Source organism: Pleurodeles waltl, chromosome 10 (genome assembly GCF_031143425.1).
Source record: "Pleurodeles waltl isolate 20211129_DDA chromosome 10, aPleWal1.hap1.20221129, whole genome shotgun sequence".
NCBI lineage: Eukaryota > Metazoa > Chordata > Amphibia > Caudata > Salamandridae > Pleurodeles > Pleurodeles waltl.
The window spans coordinates 439,490,416-439,512,391 of record NC_090449.1 but is presented as its reverse complement, the minus strand read 5'-3'; the positions used below and the strand labels follow the sequence as shown (position 1 = coordinate 439,512,391).

General features: G+C 44.4%; 1 protein-coding gene across 1 annotated transcript in view; it reads right to left on the bottom strand.

Annotated features, from left to right (window-relative positions):
• POLR3K (RNA polymerase III subunit K) overlaps positions 1 to 21,976 on the bottom strand; it is a 291,214-nt gene that overhangs the window by 150,180 nt on the left and 119,058 nt on the right. Inside the window, exon 2 of the mRNA XM_069210704.1 lies at positions 21,331 to 21,418. Within this exon, the coding sequence (XP_069066805.1) occupies positions 21,331 to 21,418 (88 nt within the window). The remainder of the gene's footprint in view (positions 1 to 21,330; positions 21,419 to 21,976) is intronic.

The following is a 21,976-nucleotide window of genomic DNA, read 5'->3' as shown; positions in this document are numbered from 1 at the left end:
CCAGGCAAGATGGTACTTTCCTACAGAAGGGGCCAAGTCCTGCTTGGACGTTTTAGGTTTCTTCTTTGACTTATGTGAAAAGTTCGAGTGCGACAAAGACTGGCCCACAAGAACAACTTCTGGAGTGGGCAGGGTCTGAAACCTTCCCTATGACCTTGACAGCTTTCCACTGAATTTTACCTACTTAACAATATACAAGGTACTTTTCTGGAAGCTATGATCTGCCTTTTACCTCAAGAAGGACAAATATCCTAATCATTCTAAAAAAAAGAATGAATCAATTTTGTTGGGTAATGCTGATTGGAAGTTAATTTCTTAAATTATTGTTGTACATTTAGAAACATTTATCTTCTAATTAATTAACGGTCTGGTTTCGTAAAAGGCAGATTACCTAGCACTTGAACACTTCTGAATACTTTAAGCTATCTTTCAGCCCCCATAACTGTAGATGCAAAGAAGGCAGTTGATCGCATTGAGTTGGAGTTTTACCATTACATTTTAGGCATGTTTTCGTTCCAAATTAGTTTAACATATGTTTTGTTTAGTTGGCCAAATGCTGCAATTTATGTTAATGGTATTTCTTCTTCATATTTTATATTGAATATAGGAGTCAAAGAAGGTTCTGCTTATTAACAGTAGTATTTCTTTTAACATTAGAAACATTTCTACAAAAAATAAGCTTAATGAAGACCTTAAGGATTTTAAGCATAGTGATAAACCAATCCAAATGTCTAGCTATGCAGATGACATCCTTCTTTATAGTTCTAATCTTGGAATTTCCATGCCTGATGCAGGGGACAGTTTGGTGTACAGTTGTGTCACCTGCTCTGCATGCCAAACTGCTAGTATCGGATACCTCCCTTTTGGAATTTTGGCCTAGCCACAAGCTATTGTAACATGAGCAAAAAGGCTAAGGCCTGACCTTAGAAAGAAAGTTCAGTCCGGGACCTGAAGAGGCACACCAAGTATAACCTCCATAGAGGCAGAGGAATACATGCCCACTTGCCAGGTGTAAGATTAATCTGGAACCTAGTACAGAGATCCAAAGCACATAGAAGTATGCTTGTTGCACGTGATGAGCTCCTTACGCACCAAATGATTGTCTGAGTGAACCAGAGTGACACAGGTTCCATTTTGGAATCCCTTGACCTCCGACCATGTGCATAAGATGGAGGTGAGGTTATTCATCCAGACAGTTGAAAAATGTATTCCTGAGCCTTGAATGAGGGGATGCAGGGGAGGCCTCCCAGACTAGGTCCTTTTGATGTAGGGGGCCACTGATTACTATGCCCTGATTTGAAATTTGGTTGATGTTAGCATGCCAGAAGATGTGGGACTGCAGTTCCTGTCACCGCTTTATTTCTACATTCATGTGTTGCCTGAACTATTTGGTTAATTTACTGCTGCTGCTCAATCTTTCAATCATACTGTATTCGGTTACTGCAAGATTGAGCTTCTCCTATATTCAACCATTTTTCCACCACATTAATATAATGTCCGTTTACAAAAGATTTGGCAAATACCATTTTTAGTCTTTTACTAGACAATTACAGCTTTTTATTACATTAATCTCTTATAAATGCTTGGTTATCTTGAAGAAATTGTATTCACCAGTGTGTCTCTTCAAAACGATAGATAACTTTCTTCCTCCAATTCAAAATGGCAATCAATGTCTTCACTGCGTCTTTTCTACACCTGGATCATGACCTGGAGCGTTTTTTTTTTTTTATGCAGCTCCAAACCGCATGTATCAGCTCACCCCTGCGCCTTACAGTTATCTAGTTTGCCAGCTACTGTGGTCACGGTAAGATGCTGCTCATCAGTAAGTTTTTTTCTCTAGATTATACTCTTTCATACAAATGATGGTCAGTCCTAATACGTGTTTTATTTCTTCTGTAGGCGATTTCCATAGGCCTCTTTACTTGCCAATTAAAAAAATTCTCTCTGGCCTTTCCACCTGGTAAGCAAGTATTCACAACATTTTTTCACGGTGTACTTCATGCATTTGAAAGTCCTCCTAATATTGCCCTTTTTATTTTCCCTAAATATTTAGAGTTATACCAAGCCTACCTGACAATTTTCTGATCAGCGCCTACAATTTGCTTCGAAGAAGCTTTTGGTTTTGGGCAAACCTCAGGTTTAACAAAGGTTTTTTGCATATTTTGTTCTTGAATTTACCTCTATATTTCTACATTTCTTCAAGGACAACACTTTGAATATACGTGGAAAAAATAAATACCTTTTGCAGTGCTTCATGGATTGTGGTTTGGCATACTCAAAAACAATTTACAAAGGTTTACGATTCGTTTTAGTATTTTTATATTTCTTTTTTACTCTTTAAAGTTTTTACATTTCATTTTTGTTTTCCCTGAAAGGTCGTATTCAAATATTCCGTCCTGAAGATGACCTCATGATTTTGATCCACTAAGACGAAATCAACCTTTACATATTAGATAATAAATAACAAATGCATTGTAGTCTTTTGGACTTGGTTGAATGGTTGTTTCCAATAATGCAAAGTATATTTAAAAAATACTTTTAGAAATACCTCATGACCTTGTTGTTTAACAAATGAATATGTGAACCCATTTAAAACATACTCAAATCCTTGATAATATATGTGATTTTTTGTTTTGAAAAAATATTTGAGTAAAACTTAGTTATTTTGAACTATTTGTTATGAGCACTGCAAAAGAAAAAAATCTGTACACTTACAACGATAAATGGATGTTTTGCTTGTTCACAATAAAATAGTTCTACACTTTCTGCAGACCCTGGTGTGCACATTGTATGTTAACACAACAGATTAGTAGGATTTATGGAGTACAGAGTACCTCGCGTCCTGCTATGAGCACTGACCCCACGTGAACCTAAACCAGGTATCAAGTCAGGACTTATGTGAGCACTTACATCAATGCATAAAAAATATCCTTCACATCATAATCTCAGCATAGAAGTATGCCTTTCCTTATACTGTGTTTGATTTTGACAGATTCTTTCGATTAGCTCTTTTTGCCCAATCACTTTTGTATGTTTAAAAGATTTTCTAAATAATTCCTTCAAGTTGTTCACATTACGCACCGATCTCCCGAGGAAAGATTGGGTTGCCCTTTTGGGTTTTACCCTGCTAGCACCGTAGCCCACCGTACAAGGTCCGACACCTGCTATTTCCTGAGTGGTGGAAGTTTTATTTAAACCCTCTAGCTGTGAGGTAACTTTAAACAAATAAGAAATTCTGAAATACATTCTGTAAAATTTAAATGTTTGAGATACTACAAAAGATAAAATATGATAAATCAATAAAGCAATCAAAATTAAATTATTGACAAATTAAAAGAATATCTAGCTGGAATAATTTATTTTGGTCTCTAAAGGGTCATTTGGGAACTATCAAAACTGTGTTATATACCATTTGCATGATTCCAGTTAATGTTCCTGGTTCCTTCTACACACCAATAGGTTTCATTTTACTGAACGTTTTATGGAATTAAAAAAGACATCTTGTTTGTCTCTGTTCAAGTTAAAAGACAATAAATTGGAGGGAGAAGCTAATTTTAGACTAGGTCACGATGCATTTTTCCTGCGACAACACACTGGACGCATTTTCAGGATAATCCCTTACATCCTTTGTGGAGAAATTCATCATTCTTTTTCCACTTTGCAATTATTGTCTTTTTCACAGAGACAGACACACATTTTTGCCAGTTTTACACACTATTGTATATTATTTTCCTTTCTCTTATCAAAACATCTTTTGGACAGAGGTACATTTTCAAGGGCCAGATGTACTAAAAATCAATTTGTAAAAAGCAGTTGCAAAATGCTCAATGGTATGAGAATCGATTCTGATTTTGCAAAATCAGCCTATGTACCATTAGGTCCTTTCACAAACTGACCATTGCAAATGGGTCACAATTTGACATAGCTCATTACTATTCCTGGCGTAGGTCATAAGTTGCTCACAATTATTATTTTGAAATGTTCTTGAGGAAAAAAGGTATTACCTAATGTTTTAATAATTAATCTTTATTGGTTTTAGTTGGTATGGAAGTCCTACGCATGGTAATGGTCATTCACATTTGCGCAGTGTCCCAACTATACTGATGTATGGATCCCCAATGCTGATTTTCATTGGCATAGGTAAACACGGATCATGTGTGTGCGCCATGACACAGGCCTGTTTCACAGATTTTAGTCTTTGTTGGACTGAGAGAGGCACACTAAGTGCTACCCTCAAAGTGGTAAAAGGTCCTGCCTTTACCAGGAGTTAAGCAGCACAAGAGTAGCAGAGGCAGCATATTGTATAGTGATCTGTTGGAGTGAACACGTTCTTTTTACCTGTGTCACTGGAGGGAGGCCTACAGGCCCACTCATTTAAAATTCCACTGCTGTTTGCTAAACTCACCCTTGGACTACATTGGTTTGGTGGATAGTGCTATGCAGTCCATGTGTGATGTGCTGGATACATGTGTCCCTGTGAATGGTACAATAGAGGGCTAATTCATAACGGTCCAGTGTGTGTATGTCATATTCATGTGCTGGGTGTCTGTATGCCTCCGAGTGGTGCAATACATGAAGGATATAGTGTTCTGCAGTGTGTGTATGGTAAATACATGTGAGGATGCGTGTGTGGCCTTGAGTGGTACAATACAAGAAGAATGTAGTGCAATACGTTTATGTGTGCCTGTGAATGGTACAGTACATGGCGGACTCTGGGTTCAATTCTGGGAGACCCAGGGCTCCATGGTGAAACATGAGGAAGTAGGGGAATGCCCCCATACATATTTGTATATTGCTGAATTCCTGTAAGCTGAAAGAGAGGGGCCTTACCAGTAAACTTCAAAGGGTGATCTTTGATTTAGAGAGAGGTCACAAGGAAGGGATTTGGGCACATCTCAGGAAGGGAATAGGAGAATCATAAAGAGTAGGGCTGAGGCCATGGACTAACCTGCTGATACACATCACTGTGGCTGACATCCAGGTGTGAACTCCTAGCCACTCCATTGGCCTGTGTTGTGGGGCTATTATCTTAGGAGTCACTCCTGCTGTGAGAGATTTCTATCGTGAGGAAGGGAGGGCAGACGAATGGGCACTTCAAAAGGAAGGAGACCCCGAACATAAAAAGACTCAGACTCTAAATTACATTTGGTGTCTGGAAATGGACAGTAAGAAAGGGTACTTGAGACCCCAAAAATTGTCAACTGTTAAAGGCCAGTCAGGCTGTGCAAGGAGAAACTAAACAAGACTTCTACCCATAGCCAGGACTGGGGGCCAAGGTCTGCTAGTCTTCCAGTAGGGTGAAGGGACATCACCCAGTGCATTCAAAGCGACCTGCCGCAGAGCGTGGAGTACAAATGCCTGCCTGTGTGCCAAGATTAGTATGTGAGGAAAAGGAGAACATTGGAGGGAGTAAGTTTCCTGAGAAGAATGCAATTGAATGGATTCCCTTAGCGAGGTGACAGGAGACTGCTACTTTACCGATTGGGTTATTGGCAGTGTAAGGGGAAAGACAGTAACCCTCGTATGCCAGAGGAGGGTTGCCTTGAATAGAGGTGTGGAAGTTAATCAAACATAGACTTGCCCATGGGACAGGTTGCTTCTTAAATCTACTTCTCCTGAAACAAATGACTTGGCCCTTAGGTGCCATGTAGGTCAGCGACTAATTATGACAGCAATCTCATTATGTAAGAGCTCTGATAACAGCCTCTCTGATTAATGCCAGGGTGAATACTATAGGAGGGTTCGAATACTAGAAATTTCGAGACAGACTATAGCAATTTCCTTATTTTGCCAACTTTCTGCAGATCTACATACTGAGGCTGGAGGAAGCAGAAAGCAATAGTTCCAGGGCTGGAATTCCCAAGTCTGTGCAAACGTACTAACTTGCATGTTTTAAGGATTTTCACCAGCTCTTCTCTAATCTTTTCCCATGCTAAGAAAGGTTTTAATTTTGTCCTGACAAGGGCAGAAGTAGAAGTTCTATCAGGGTTGCGGGAAAAAGTGATTAGAGGAAAAGAGACCTTGTAAAAGCTCAATAGATTTTCGCATGAGTAAATCTACACATGCATATTTGCTCGTGCTAAAATACAGTTCACAAATATTTTCTAGGAGTACGATTTCCTGGTCTATTTCTGTAAATTCTTGTGAATTCATCAAAGCCACTAATTCAGACATATACCATGAGTGCACATTTGTGACTTACTTTAAGAACTGGGCCTCTAATTAGATCTGGTGTGAACCAAGAAATTTAGTTTTTATTAAAATTCTATTTCTCCATCAGCTGGCTTTACTGTGAGTGATAGCATTTTGCTCTTCACAAGGAGCATATTGGCACATAAAGTAGTTTTGTTCAGTGCCAGAAGCTTCTGTGGCAATATGTGCTTTTTGAGACCAAAACACTTTTTTTTGCTTTTTACCAATGTTTGTTACAATGCTGACGGGCTGGCAGCTCCTACAACAATAATGTGCTACGAAAGCCATGTCAAAACAACACACGCACTGACGAAGTCAAAAGACTGACAACCGATGTCGGATCAGTTGGCTTTGCCAGTGCTTGCTTATTTTCATGTTTCCCATAATCTTGTTGAAAACTGTTACACTGATTTTCCATTATGAATATTTTTGGGAAATATTATCATGCATCAACACATTTTACTAAATGATGCTTCAAAGCAATAGTACTTATAATTTCACAGTAATTTAGCAAAACCTTTTTTCATACTTGCATTCTTTTCTGAATGTTTTATTTTGAAAGCAAATAATTATCAATCTTGCTTACAAGCTTCTGCAAACATTTGCATCTAATCTGAGAGAATTCTTGGAGCATTATACGTAGCCTCATTGTTAAACTTTACAAACTTTTGTACACTTTATTTTTTACGGGAACCACTGTCAGTAGTGCAGTGTGACCCTACAACGCTTATTTAGAGAGCTCATCATAATATTAAAAGCTATGCATTAATGAACCATAAATACAAGTTCGAAAAGCATTAACAGATGCACAGAAATATTACCGCAACTGCAGACAGTCCCCTTCCCTGTATATTGTCAGCCAAAGGGTTGGTGCGGGGGAGGGGGGGGGGGAGAGGTTGATAAAATAAACATGAAAACTTGTTAGCCTTGATCCCAAACAATATGAGGGTCTTCTGTGAGAGACTGCCATGTTAGGGCTGTAGCCCTTGTGTGTTGGTGAGCAAATGACCCCATATGCCAGTGCTGTGCTAATTGGGTCAAAGCCAATGTTCAGTGGAGAGACAATGACCCTGTATCAGGGGTGGTATGGGAGGGGTGATCGGGACAATGCAAGAAGTGTGACCTGGTCTGGATTTTCACCATAGGAGTAAGGCCATTGTGGGGACTCCGTTGAACCTGCATTGTGATTGAGGCCATCATCAGATCTTCACACTAGTCCCCTCCCCTTCCCCCCACTTGGCTTGGGAAGGACCACAGAAGTTACCAAGCTTGAAGGAGGCACAAAGAACCATGAGTTGCTGGGGCCGCACAACTGTGTGAGGAACTTGGAGTGCCCACCACAGCCACCTGGGCTGCATGCAGAGAACTTACCGGAGACAATCGCTGAAGCTAATGCACCAGCAAAGGGGGGGGTGGGGCACATTCACAGACTCCAGTCACTCTGATCGTGCAGGTGTAGGTAAGACTGGCTTCAGGCCAGTCAACTCTGGGGGGAACTTGCTTGCCAGGCTGGAACACTTTTGATTATAAGAGTCGGAGTGGGACTCCTGAGACTCAGACTACTAGTGAGGCTTCTCCTGAATGTTGCATATGTAGGTAAGACTGGCTTCAGGCCAGTCAACTCTGGGGGAACTTGCTTGCCAGGCTGGAACACTTTTGATTATAAGAGTCGGAGTGGGACTCCTGAGACTCAGACTACTAGTGAGGCTTCTCCTGAATGTTGCATATAGTGAATGGGCAATAACCACTATGGCTAGAATGAGGATGGAGTAGGACTCAGGGAACCACCTAAAGAAACACTAGAACCGTGACCTCAGGTGACTGTGGAACTTGTTTGTGAATGTCACTTTTCCCTTTATGGTGGTAGCTGTAAAATAAATGTATTTTTTTCACAAAAGCAAGTATTTGACTGGACAATCATTTATTACTGCTGAGGTGTGTATTTTGAGTTATGAGCCTGTGTTCACTCTCTATTTCTGACTCCACCCCAAGAAACTTTGGACTGCTCGACCCACACCACTACTGAGAGTCAAGTGCTGAAGGGCCACTTGGGCCAGTTTCTCAGGATCTATAGAAGGCTTGGCCCCAGGACATAAGGAGTAAATGGCCACAGTTCAACAGCTGGGCCCAGTAGCTCCTGCTTGCCCTGCGGCCCACTGAATGCAGAGCTGACAATTTCTCAACCTAAGATGGCAGATTTCATTTTATGGCTTACATCACAGAATGTATTGCACTATTTAAGGGGTGTCCATTTCGAGTCCAGTTCCATTGCAACTGTTTGCACACTGGATTTATGGTATCCCCGCCTTTTCCAGTTCCTACCGGTTTACTCCTTGCTCTTCACCTTGCTGCTTTGCCTGTAGCTCTGGAAGGTTTTTCTGGTCTATGTTTTTTTCTCTTCCTGCTAGATATTATTTTCTGGAGCAATTCTAGACTCCTAGTTTCATTCTGGCATCTGGGTTTGCTTCCGGAGACAGCAGGCCATTCCTTTGTATAAAAAAAACTCTACTCCCAGCACCAAGAAGACCTACTCTTGAGATGATCTTCTGGAATGCTTCGCGCCAAAAAGGCTTACTTGGGTTAACCAATTGAACAAGTTACTTACCTATGGTAACGATTTATCTGTTAGAGATGTATTCTAGTTGCAGATTCCATACCTTAGAATTTCCCCAGGTGTCAGATTGGATCCGGAGATTTTTCCTCAAGCAGTACCCTTGCGCGTCGTGAGGTGGCATTGGTTGACTCCTCGGGCGTCGACGTCACCGTGTTGACATCAGGAGTCGCATATAGACTCCGCCTCTGTGGGGTGATGTCACTTTTTCACGACTTTCCACGCCAAAGTGCAGCGCCTTGAGGAACACTGAAAATTGTGCGCCAGAGCTAATGCCCTTAATGGGGGACTCCCTGTCCCTAGAAATCAGCTCACAAGCAGGGAGGATGGGTGGGTCGGTAAGGAATCTGCAACTAGAATATGTCTCTACTAGACAAATCGTTGCCAAAGGTAAGTAACTTGTTCATCTGATAGAGACTTCTAGTTGCAGACTGCTTGCCTTTAGAATAGATACGCACACAATACCATCCTCGGTGGTGGGCTACGAACCAAGCTCTTACTACAAAGTCCTGCAGGACCGAACAATCCAAGTAGTCATCTCTGCGAACCTGACTGTCCAGGCAATAATGCTTTGTAAACTTCTGTAGGGATGCTCACGTTGCTGCCTGACAGATATCCAGGACAGGAACTCTGCATGCTAATGCTGTGGTAGCAGTAGTTGCTCTGTTGAAATGAGCACGCAAGCCCTCAGGGGGTTGCTTTTTTGCCAAAGCGTAGCACATTTTAATGCAAAGTAGTATCCATCGTGAGATGGTGAGCTTTTGCATCGCCTTCCCTTTCTTCGCACCCACATTTCCAACAAAGAGTTGATCTTCCACCCGGAAGTCTTTAGTACGATTGAGGTAGAACGCCAACACTCTTTTCAGATCCAGGTGGAGGAGTCTATCCTCTTCATGAGAAGGATGTGGAGGCGCATAAAAAAGTAGGCAAAGTGATGGACTGTCTACACGAAAAGGCATAACTACTTTGGGAAGGAATTAAGCCATTGTGCGCAACACCTCTTTGTCAGGGTGCACAGACAAAAATGGAGGCTTTGAAGAAAGAGCCTGAAGCTCACTCACTCTGCGAGCAGAGATGATGGCAACAAGAAAAACAGTTTTGAAAGTAAGGAGCCTTAAGGGACAACTGTGTAACAGCTCACACATCAAGAAAATAAGAACAATATTGAGGTCCCACTGAGACATGATAAATGGAGTGGGAAGAAACAAATGGGTGAGTCACTTAAGGAATCTACCAACAATAGGAGACTTAAAAAGGGAAGGTTGATCAGGCAATCTAAGAAAAGCTAAGATAGCCGATAAGTAATCTTTAAGGGTGTCTAAACCAGAGCCCTGCTGGGCTAAAGAAAGGATGAACAAGAGAACCCCAGAGAGAGGAGTAGAGACAGGATCAACAGACTTGTTGGTACACCATGCCACAAATTTATGCCAATGATAGGCGTATACCGTTTTGGTGGATGGACGCCTGGCTGCCAAGATATCATCACAGACTTCGGGTGAAAGGTCAAAAGCCGTCATGTGCCACTGCTCAATTTCCACGCATGAAGGCGAAGCTTGGACTGGTTTGGGTGGAGAACCGTCCCCTGTTGCTGCAACAGAAGATCCTCCCGGGGGTAGAATGACTGGAGGATCTGTGGCAATGCTCAGTAGCTCTGGATACCATGCTCTCCATGCCTAGTCTGGAGCCACCAGGATTACTCTTGATCTTCTTCGGAACTCTGGACAGAAGTGGTAAAGGCGGAAAGGAGGCCAGAGTTCCACTCGAGACGAAAAACGTTGGCGAGAGAGTGCCTCTTTGGAAACTCCAACGAGCAAAGTAGCTGACATTGCACATACTCTGCAGCGGCGAACAGATCTAACCAAGGCACTCCCCGCTGCTGAAGGAGACCTTGCGCCACCTCCAGACGGAGATGCCATTCGTGATCGGCTATGCACAGACAGCTGAGTTCGTCTGCTCTGATGTTAAGAGAGCCCGTCAGATGTTGAACCACCAGGTTAATGCCCTGATGTGCCAACCATGTCCAGAGGCGCAGAGCCTCCTGACAAAGGGTCCAGGACCCTACTCCACCTTGTTTGTTGCAGTACCACATGGCAGTAGTGTTGTCAGCATTAATTTACCTTTGAGAGAGGGAAGGAATGGTTTCAATGCAAGCCTGATCGCAAGGAGCTCCAAAAGATTGATGTGGAGTCCAGACTCCGCCAGAGACCAGAGACCTCTGATTTCCACCTCTCCCATGTGGCCGCCCCATCCCAGGAGTGACACATCTTTCACTACTGTCAGATCAGGTTGGGGAAGGGAGAGGAATCTGCTGCAGACCCAATCCTGATTCGAAAGCCACCCCTGCAGATCTTTTGCAGTCCCCTCCGAGATCTGGACCATGTTGGAGAGATTTCCCTAATGATGCGCCCACTGGAACTTCAAGTCCCATTGCAGAGCCCGCATATTCCATCTGGCATGTGTCACCAGCAGGAGGCCATGAGGACCAGCAGCCTCAGAGTAATGTCACGAAAACCCAGGATAGAGGCTGAAATATCGGAATCACAGCCTGAATATCCTGGACTCGCTTTTTGAGAGGAAAGGCCCGAAACTGCAGTGTCCAGAACAGCTCCAATGAAAGGGAACATCTGAGAGGGAGTCAGGTGAGACTTTGGCACGTTTATAGTGAACCCAAGAGTGTGAAGGAACTTTGTCGTAGTCTGAAGGTGGAAGACGACTTTCTGGGCTGTGTCCGCCTTCAACAGCCAGTTGTCGAGGTAGGGGGAAGACTGAAATCCCCAACCTGCGAAGATGAGCTGCAGCCACCACCATCACTTTCGTTAACACCCGAGGGGCACTGGTAAGGCTGAAGGGAAGCTCTGCAAATTGAAAGTGTTTGTGACCTACATCTAAACGAATCGTAGTTAATGCCTGTGGGCAGGCAAGACGGGGATATGGAAATAAGCATCCTGCATGTACAACGCTACCATCTAGTCTCCTGGGTCCAAGGCAGACAGGACTTGAGCCAGGGTGAGCATTTTGAACTTCTCCTTTTTGAGGAAGAGATTGAGGGGCCGAAGGTCTAGGATAGGACACAAGCCCTTCTCCTTTTTGGGCAACAGAACCCTGTCTGTGGGTTGGCAGCAGCAGTAGCTGCAGTGAAAACCCCGGAGAGCTGGTTTGGCAGTACCCAGGGTCCATAGTGGAGCCCCGGGGATGCATGGGATTGGCACCCCAATATCAGATTTGGTATGGGGGGACAATTCCATGATCTTAGACATGTTACATGGCCATATTCGGAGTTATCATTGTGAAGCTACATATAGGTATTGACCTATATGTAGTGCACAAGTGTAATGGTGTCCCCGCACTCACAAAGTCCGGGGAAATTGCCCTGAACAATGTAGGGGCACCTTGGCTAGTTCCAGGGTGCCCTCACACTTAGTAACGTTGCACCTAACCTTCACCAAGTCAGGGTTAGACATATAGGGGACTTATATGTTAATTAAGTAGCAGTGGACAATGGCTGTGAAATGACGTTATTTCACTCAGGCTGCAGTGGCAGTCCTGTGTAAGATTTGTCTGAGCTCCCTATGGGTGGCAAAAAAAGGCTGCAGCCCATAGGGATCTCCTGGAACCCCAATACCCTGTGTCCCTAGGTACCATATACTAGGGAATTATAAGGGTGTTCCAGTGTGCCAAACAGAATTGGTGAAAATGGTCACAAGCCTATAGTGACAATTTTAAAGGCAGAGAGAGCATAAGCACTGAGGTTCCGATTAGCAGAGTCTCAGAGACAGTTAGTCACTACACAGGGACACACATTCAGGCCACTAACTATGAGAACTGGGGTCCTGGCTAGCAGGATCCCAGTGAAACAGTCAAAAACAAACTGATATACATGTAAAAATGGGGGTAACATGCCAGGCAAGATGGTACATTCCTACACCTGCCCCCCACCCAAATGAGGGCCAAGAAGGCTAACCTTGCCCAGATGAGTCTTCATTGTCTAAGTGGAAATATCTGGAGAGTCCATGTGCATTGGAGCGGGTACTCCCAGGTCTATGTTCCACTGTGTAGTCCATTCCCTGTAGGGAGATGGACCACCTCAACAATTTAGGGTTTTCACCTTTCTTTTGTTTAAGCCATAATAGAGGTTTCTGGTCTGTCTGTACAATAAAGGGAGTAACAAACAGGTATGTTCTCAACGTTTTCAGTGCGCAGACCACAGCAGAGGCCTCCCTCTCTATGGCAGACCAACGCTTTTCTCTAGGGGTCAACCTCCTGCTGATAAAAGCAACAGGTTGATCCTGGCCCTCGGTGTTAAGCTGTGACAGAACTGCCCCTACCCCTAATTCAGAAGCATCAGTCTGGACTATGAATTTCTTGGAGTAACAAGGGCTTTTTAGGACAGGTGCAGAGCACGTGGCCTGTTTGACTTCATCAAAAGCCTTTTGACAGCTAGCTGTCCACAATACCTTTTTAGGCATCTTCCCGCTGGTGAGGTCATTAAGGGGGGCTGCAATGGAGCCATCATTCTTGATGAACCTCCTAAAGTACCCTGTAAGGCCTAGGAAGGCTCTTAACTGGGTTTGAGTTGTAGGGGGAGCCCTTTCCATAATGGTCTGAATCTTCCCCTGCAGTGGTGCCATCTGTTCCACAGATACAGATAAATCACTTTCCCCTGGCCTATCTGGCACTTTGAAGCATTGATAGTGAGGCATGCCTTTTGCAGGGCCTCCAAAACTTTCAATAGGTGCACCAGGTAATCATCCTAGGTGGAGCTAAAGACAGCTATATCATCTAGATATGCTGCACTAAAGGCGTCCAACCCCTGGAGGATTGTGTTCACCAACCTCTGAAAAGTGGCAGGTGCATTTTTCAAACCAAAGGGCATGACAGTGAACTGATAGTGCCCTCCAATGGTGGAAAATGCTGTTTTAGGTTTAGCATCTTCTGATAACGTAATCTGCCAATACCCTGCACTTAAGTCAAAAGTGCGTAGATACTTGGCAGAAGCCAGTGTATCTATTAGTTCATCAGCCTTTGGTATAGAGTGAGCATCAGTTTTGGTTACTTGATTGAGACCTTTATAGCCATCACAAACCTCATTTCCTTTTTACCATCTTTACTATGAGCTTTGGGGACAAACACCCATGGGCTTTCCGAAGGCTCAATCACTCCCACATCCAACATTTTCTGTACCTCTTGTTTTATGTAATCTCCGACGTGGTCAGGCTGCCTATAAGTATGACTTTTGACAGGCAAGCTGTCTCCAGTGTCAATTGTGTGCTCACACCAGGTAGCTGTACCTGGGATCAGTGAGAAGAGGTCAGAGAATTGATCTAAGATCACCAATAAGGCAATCTGCAAGCACCACTCCCTCCACTAAGCCATCAGCTTCAGTGGTGGAGAAGAGGCCAGGGAGAGAGTTACTCTCTTCCTACTACCCCTCATCAGTTGCCATGAGCAGGATTAAGTCAGCCCTGTCATAATGAGGTTTTAGGTGAATGACATGGAGCACCCTAAGGGGACTCCTGGCAGTGCCCAGGTCTACCAAATAGGTGACCTCACCTTTCTTTTCAACAATGAGATGGGGTCCACTCCATTTGTCCTGGAGTGTTCTTGGGGGCACAGGCTCCAATACCCACACCTTCTGTCCTGGGTGGTACTGGGTCAGGACAGCCTTCTGGTCATGCCATTGCTTTTGGAGCTGTTGGCTGGCCTGAAGGTTTTTACTGGCCTTTTTCATGTACTCCGTCATTCTGGATCTTAGGCCAAGTACACAGTCCACAATGTTTTGCTTGGGAGCTTTTAAAGGTTGTTCCCAACCCTCCGTCACAACAGCAAGGGGACCTCTTACAGGGTGCCCAAAGAGGAGTTCAAAGGGGCTGAAGCCCACTCCTTTTTTGGGGTACCTCCCTGTAAGCAAAAAGGAGGCATGGCAACAGGACATCCCATCTCCTTCTGAGTTTTTCAGGGAGTCTCATAATCATTTTAATTAAACCTCTCAACCAGACCATTTGTCTGTGGATGATAAGGAGTAATTAACTTGTAAGTTACACCACACTCCTTCCACATAGCTTTGAGGTATGCAGATATGAAGTTACTACCTCTGTCTGACACCACTTTGTAGGAAAGTACCATCTTGCCTGGCATGTTACCCCCATATTTCACTGTATGTATGTTGTTTTAGCCCTTGTGTCACCGGGATCCTGCCAGGCAGGACCCCAGTGCTCATAGTATGTACCCTGTATGTGTTCCCTGTGTGGTGCCTAACTGTATCACTGAGGCTCTGCTTACCAGAACCTCAGTGTTTATGCTCTCTCTGCTTTCTAAATTTGTCACTACAGGCTAGTGACTAATTTTACCAATTCACATTGGCACACTGGTACACCCATATAATTCCCTTGTATATGGTACTGAGGTACCCAGGGTATTGTGGTTCCAGGAGATCCCTATGGGCTGCAGCATTTCTTTTGCCACCCATAGGGAGCTCAGACAATTCTTACAAAGGCCTGCCACTGCAGCCTGCGTGAAATAATCTCCACGTTATTTCACAGCCATTGTCACTGCACATAAGTAACTTATAAGTCACCTATATGTCTGATCCTCACTTGGTGAAGGTTGGGTGCCAAGTTACTTAGTGTGTGGGCACCCTGGCACTAGCCAAGGTGCCCCCACATCGTTCAGGGCAAATTCCAAGGACTTTGTGAGTGCGGAGACACCATTTCACGTGTGCACTATACATAGGTCACTACCTATGTATAGCTTCACAAACGTAACTCCGAACATGGCCATGTAACATGTCTAAGATCATGCAATTGTCACCCCAAATGGCATTGGGGAGCCAATTGCATGATCCCCCGAGTCTCTAGCACAGACACGGGTACTGCCAAACTGCCTTTCCCGGGGTTTCACTGCAGCTGCTGCCAACCCCTCAGACAGGTTTCTGCCCTCCTGGGGTCCAGCCAGGCCTGGCCCAGGAAGGCAGAACAAAGGACCTCCTCAGAGAGAGGGTGCTACACCCTCTCCCTTTGGAAAAAGGTGTCAGGGCTGGGGAGGAGTAGCCTTCCACAGCCTCTGGAAATGCTTTGATGGGCACAGATGGTGCCCATCTCTGCACAAGCCAGTCTACACCAGTTCAGGGATCCCCCAGCCCTGCTCTGGCGCGAAACTGGACAAAGGAAAGGGGAGTGACCACTCCCCTGACCTGCACCTCCCAGGGGAGGTGCCCAGAGCTCCTCCAGCGTGCCCCAGACCTCTTGGATACAGAGGTGTGCTGGCACACTGGACTGCTCTGAGTGGCCAGGGCCAGCAGGTGACGTCAGAGACTCCTTCCGATAGGCTCTTACCTGTGTTACTAGCCTATCCTCCTTCCTAGGTAGCCAAACCTCCTTTTCTGGCTATTTAGGGTCTCTGCTTTGGGGAATTCTTCAGATAACGAATGCAAGAGCTCACCAGAGTTCCTCTGCATCTCCCTCTTCACCTTCTGCCAAAGGATCGACCGCTGACTGCTCAGGACGCCTGCAAAACCGCAACAAAGTAGCAAAGACGACTACTGCAACCTTGTATCGCTTCATCCTGCCGGCTTTCTCGCCTGTTTCCTGGTGGTGCATGCTCTGGGGGGTAGCCTGCCTCCATCTTGCACCAGGAGCTCTGAAGAAATCTCCTGTGGATTGACGGAATCTTCCCCCTGCAACCGCAGGCAACAAAAGACTGCATCACCGTTCCTCTGGGTCCCCTCTCAGCACGACGAGCGTGGTCCCTGGAACTCAGCAACTCTGTCCAAGTGACTCCCACAGTCCAGTGACTCTTCAGTCCAAGTTTGGTGGAGGTAAGTCCTTGCCTCCCCACGCTAGACTGCATTGCTGGGTACCGCATGATTTGCAGCTGCTCCGGCTCCTGTGCACTCTTCCAGGATTTCCTTCGTGCACAGCCAAGCCTGGGTCCCCAACACTCTAACCTGCAGTGCACAACCTTCCGAGTTGTCCTCCGGCGTCGTGGGACTCCCTTTTCTGACTTCGGGTGGACTCCAGTTCACTCCTCTTCTAAGTGCCTGATCCGGTACTTCTGCGGGTGCTGCCTGCGTCTGTGAGGGCTCCCTGAGTTGCTGGGCACCCCCTCTGTCTCCTCATCCAAGTGGTGACATCCTGGTCCCTCCTGGGCCACAGCAGCATCCAAAAACCCTAACCGCGACCCTTGCAGCTAGCAAGGCTTGTTTGCGGTCTTTCTGCGTGGGAACACCTCTGCAAGCTTCTTCACGACGTGGGACATCCATCCTCCAAAGGGGAAGTTCCTAGTCCTCTCCGTTCTTGCAGAACACAAAGCTTCTTCCATCCGATGGCAGCTTTCTTGCACCCTCAGCTGGCATTTCCTGGGCATCTGCCTACTCTCGACACCGTCGCGACTCTTGGAATTGGTCCCCTTGTCTTACAGGTACTCAGGTCCGGAAATCCACTGTTGTTGCATTGCTGGTGTTGGTCTTACTTGCAGAATCCCCCTATCACGACGTCTGTGCTTTCTGGGGGTTATAGGTGCACTTTACACCTACTTTTCAGGGTCTTGGGGTGGGCTATTTTTCTAACCCTCACTGTTTTCTTACAGTCCCAGCGACCCTCTACAAGCTCACATAGGTTTGGGGTCCATTTGTGGTTCGCATTCCACTTTTGAAGTATATGGTTTGTGTTGCTCCTATACCTATGTGCTCCTATTGCAATCTATTGTAACTTTACACTGCTTGCATTACTTCCTTTTTCTATTACTGCATATTTTTGGTATTATGTACATATATCTTGTGTATATTTGGCATCCTCATACTGAGGGTACTCACTGAGATACTTTTGTCATATTGTCATACAAATAAAGTACCTTTATTTTTAGTATATCTGTGTATTGTGTTTTCTTAGGATATTGTGCATATGACACCAGTGGTATAGTAGGAGCTTTACATGTCTCCTAGTTCAGTCTAAGCTGCTCTGCTATAGCTACCTTCTATCAGCCTAAGCTGCTAGAAACACCTCTTCTACACTAATAAGGGATAACTGGACCTGGTACAGAGTGTAAGTATCCCTTGGTACCCACTACAAGCCAGGCCAGCCTCCTACACACAGGATCTCCGGATCCTCCTGACGCCGTAGATGGATCCATCAGCGCCATGGATACACGACCTGCACCTGTCGACGCCATATGGCTTTGGGGCTCCTCCATCTCAACGGACACCGGCGTCGAAGGCCTCTCCCTCGACAGCTGCACCGCCGCCGAGCTAGTGTCTCCTGCCGGAGAAAACGGCATAAACGGCGTCGGCCTGTACGGAGACGGAACGCCTAAGTTGAATGCCAGGGGACCAGCCGGCGCACCACCTCCCGGAGCCATGTTCTGGAAAATAGTAAACATGGCATTAAGAAATGCCGCCGGATCCGTACCCAGAGCTGGGAAAGCAGGATAGTCCTGAGGAACCGGAGCCAGCCTCGAATCCCGAGCGCCTGGATGCGCCGGAGAGGTATGCTGACTCTGAGGCTCCACCACCTCAAAGACCGACGGCGCCGGAGATGATTGCGGAGTCTTCGGTTGAGGAGACAGCATTGGGCTGGCCTCCCAGGACTTACAGCGTCGGGGTGACGGAGACTTCGACTCCGACCGGCTTCCTCTGGATTGACGCCTGGAGTCACAATGACGCCGCTTCTTGTGACTTGACTTCCCCGACAATGATCTATGGTGCCGCTTTCTTTCCTTCTTAGCTTCTGCTAAGAACAATTTAGCCTCACGTTCCTTCAAGGCTATAGGGTTCATTTTTTGGCATGAACCACATTCCTGGACGTCGTGGTCCGAACTCAGGCACCAAAGGCAGTCGTTATGGGGGTCAGTCACCGACATCCGATCTCCGCATTCCCTGCAGGGCTTGAAGCCTGACTTCTTCGGGGCCGACATGTCGACAAAACACAAAGTATCCTTCCGAACAACAAATGATACAGGTAGCTGGAAAAGTAACCGTTATCGAAGGCACGGAAAAAAGGGAACTGACGCCGGAACGCCGGCGAGGGCCTCTTATTGCCTCGATGAGGCGGAGCAGCGTGGAGTTGGGCAATTGTGACGTCCTCGCCGACGTGCAGAGCTGGAGAAAAGTTTCCGTCGTATGCTATGCATGGGGAGAATTCATTAGGTGAGGAATCCACAGGTAGTTGTATCCATCAGAAATATAGGTGACTTATAAGTTACTCAAGTGCAGTGTAAAATGGCTGTGAAATAAAGTGGACTTTATTTCACTCAGGCTGCAGTGGCAGTCCTGTGTAAGAGTTTTCTGAGCTCACTATGGGTGGCAAAAGAAATGCTGCAGCCCATAGGGATCTCCTGGAACCCCAATACCCTGGGTACCTATGTACCATTTACTGGGGAATTATAAGGGTGTTCCAGTGTGCCAATTAGAATTGGTGAAAATGATCACTAGCCTACAGAGACAATTTTAAAGGCAGAGAGAGCATAAGCATGGAGGTTCTGATTAGCAGAGCCTCAGTGACACAGTTAGGCACTACACAGGGAACACACATTCAGGCCACAAACCATGAGCACTGGGGTCCTGGCTAGCAGGATCCCATTGAGACAGGCAAAAACAAAACTGACATACATGCAAAAATAGGGGTAACATGCCAGACAAGATGGCACTTTCCTACACTCTACAGACATCTTTGTGATCATACTTTACACAAATGTTCCATTTACTTAGCAGTTTATCCAGTGGTGGGGATGTGTTTCCTAGCAAAGAAAATTAATTGATTTTAAACTAGCAGCTGATTTGCAACAACTAACAGCGAAGTTGAAAAATGTGTGCACTATCTCTTTTATGTTATGGTGGTATGGTGTTTGTTAAATACAAAGGTTGTTTCAAGCTATCCGATCTCTTGTTGCATTCGACATTAAGAGAACATTATGGTGGTTATATTTATCAAATTTCTTCATCAAGTCATGGTTTTCCAGTAACTTACACTGTGACAAATCAGTACAATTGCCAAAGCCTCCTTAAGCATTTTCTGTATTGTAAGTCTATTCAGACTATACCCATCTATATTTTTAACAAAACTCTTAAATTCACACTGCTTTCAAATTTTAACTCAATCACACATTATTCCCTCCCTTTTTTACTTCCTTTTAAATGTAACATTTGTAAACGTTGTAGCACACAATATATAAGCTTAGTTCTATCCATCTATATTCATTTATTTTACTTCTTAATATTGTAATCATGTATGTTGGCATTCTACTAATTAGAATACAGCTATTTATAATTAATAAAATAAACCATTAAACACAATTTAACACCGATTAAAATGGTACTACAGCAGAGAACTGACAGGTAACACTGGCATTGCTGCCTAGATTAAATTTTTGTGGCACGAGTTGTGTAGTAATTCTGTGTGACTGTGCAACTACGACCTCAACAAAAGGGCAACTGCGACCTCAACAAAAGAAAAGAAACTTAGTTCAGAGTAGCTACAGTAGTTATCAACCACATCTGACTTTGAACCAACAGCATTTCTAAAAACAAAGGCATTGAAATGTGCTTTCTTTTGCTCATGATGAATAGCAGTCCCAATTGGATTACATGTATTTACCCAAAAATGCATTTCCCAAAATGCTGTGTAGTTCAGTTGAAGAGAGTTCCTAATCACCCAGCTAAACTGTAGATCCATGTCAGTCCCTAATGCTGTCAAGCAGCAAAGTGGGTTTGTCTAATACATTGATGGTGGATGATTGTACGCAATGGTCTCCTTCTCCAAGGATGGAGCTTCTCTCCAGTAATACAGATTCTAATAGAGGGTGTCCTCATTACAGAGTCACACGCTGTCACCTTCTGTTTGGTGGGACACCAGACTGAGGATATCAGGTAGCCAACCACTAAGGCCATGACTTATGCCAACACATGGGTATTGCTTTAGAAGCAAGTACTTAGTTACTTACTTTTGAAACGTGTTCCAAACAGGCAATGATCATTTACATGCCAGTGTAAAGGGATAGCCATAATTATGAGCGATAAAGCACTCCAGACAAAAACAGTGATGCTTACTTCTAATATCTCTTAATGCTGCCGTTTGCTTAAATATTACCAACTTCTATGCAAGTACCAAACCTTTTTCTTCATCATAAAAGAAGAGCATTCGTCTGGTAATCAATCTGCTCAAACAGTTCATTTGCTTTGGACAAGAAGGGGGAAAAGCTGATAAACACATAGCAAGAATAATATTGGTTAATGGTTTACAGCAATTGATAGGTGGATTAGAACAAAGCTCTTTGGCTCTCAATAGCATGACTATTTCATGCAACGTCGTTACTGTGGGTGGGTCGGTCTACACATCAGAAATTTTGTTGGCCATTTTCCTCTCATGATGGCACACTGGTCTTGGGTCTACCAATACTGCACATCGACAAATACTGGCATTAGCTATACTTGTATGTGCTGGCTTTGTCCATGACTGGCCATGCCCTTGTATGTGAATAAGGCACATTAAAATTATTCAGATTCTTACACACTTTACAAAGTATCAGTTTCAGCTCACCTGTAGTGGAATCAACATTCTCCCATGCTGCAGCTCCTCCCAACACATCATCGACCTCTTTAAGTTTTGGATATTTTCTACTTGTGACCTAGTTAATCAATCATTTATTTGTAATAGTAAGTTAAATGAATTCATAAAACATACTAGGTCTTCATGCAGTAAATGGCCACAAAAATATTTCAGGTCATTACAAAGTTAAAATTGCATCACTATCTTAAGAAAGTTATCTCAGTCACAGAAAATGTTGCCTTTCACAAAGTCCTGCCGACATAAATGTCAAAATTATTATACATTGACGTTATAATTATAACTTACAATTTAAAATGTCTGTGTATTTTAGGTTGGCTTTGTATAGAAAGAATAAGGTATTTCTAACAAGTTACCCATAATCTTTGTTTTTATCAATGTATGTTAATGGTTTAAATTTTTTTATACAAAATGTGAAGTACTGTAGAGTGGAACAGAGTGGAGTGACAGCATACAGTGGGGTCAAGTGTTTAACAGGGGAGTGGTGCGATCGATTGGAGTGTGGAGTATCGCAGAGTGGAGTGGTGTTTTGTACAGTACAATGGCGTTTCAAACAGTAGAGATGAGTGTTCTACAGTGGAGTGTTGTAGACTGCGGTGTTGTGAAATGGAGTGTGGTG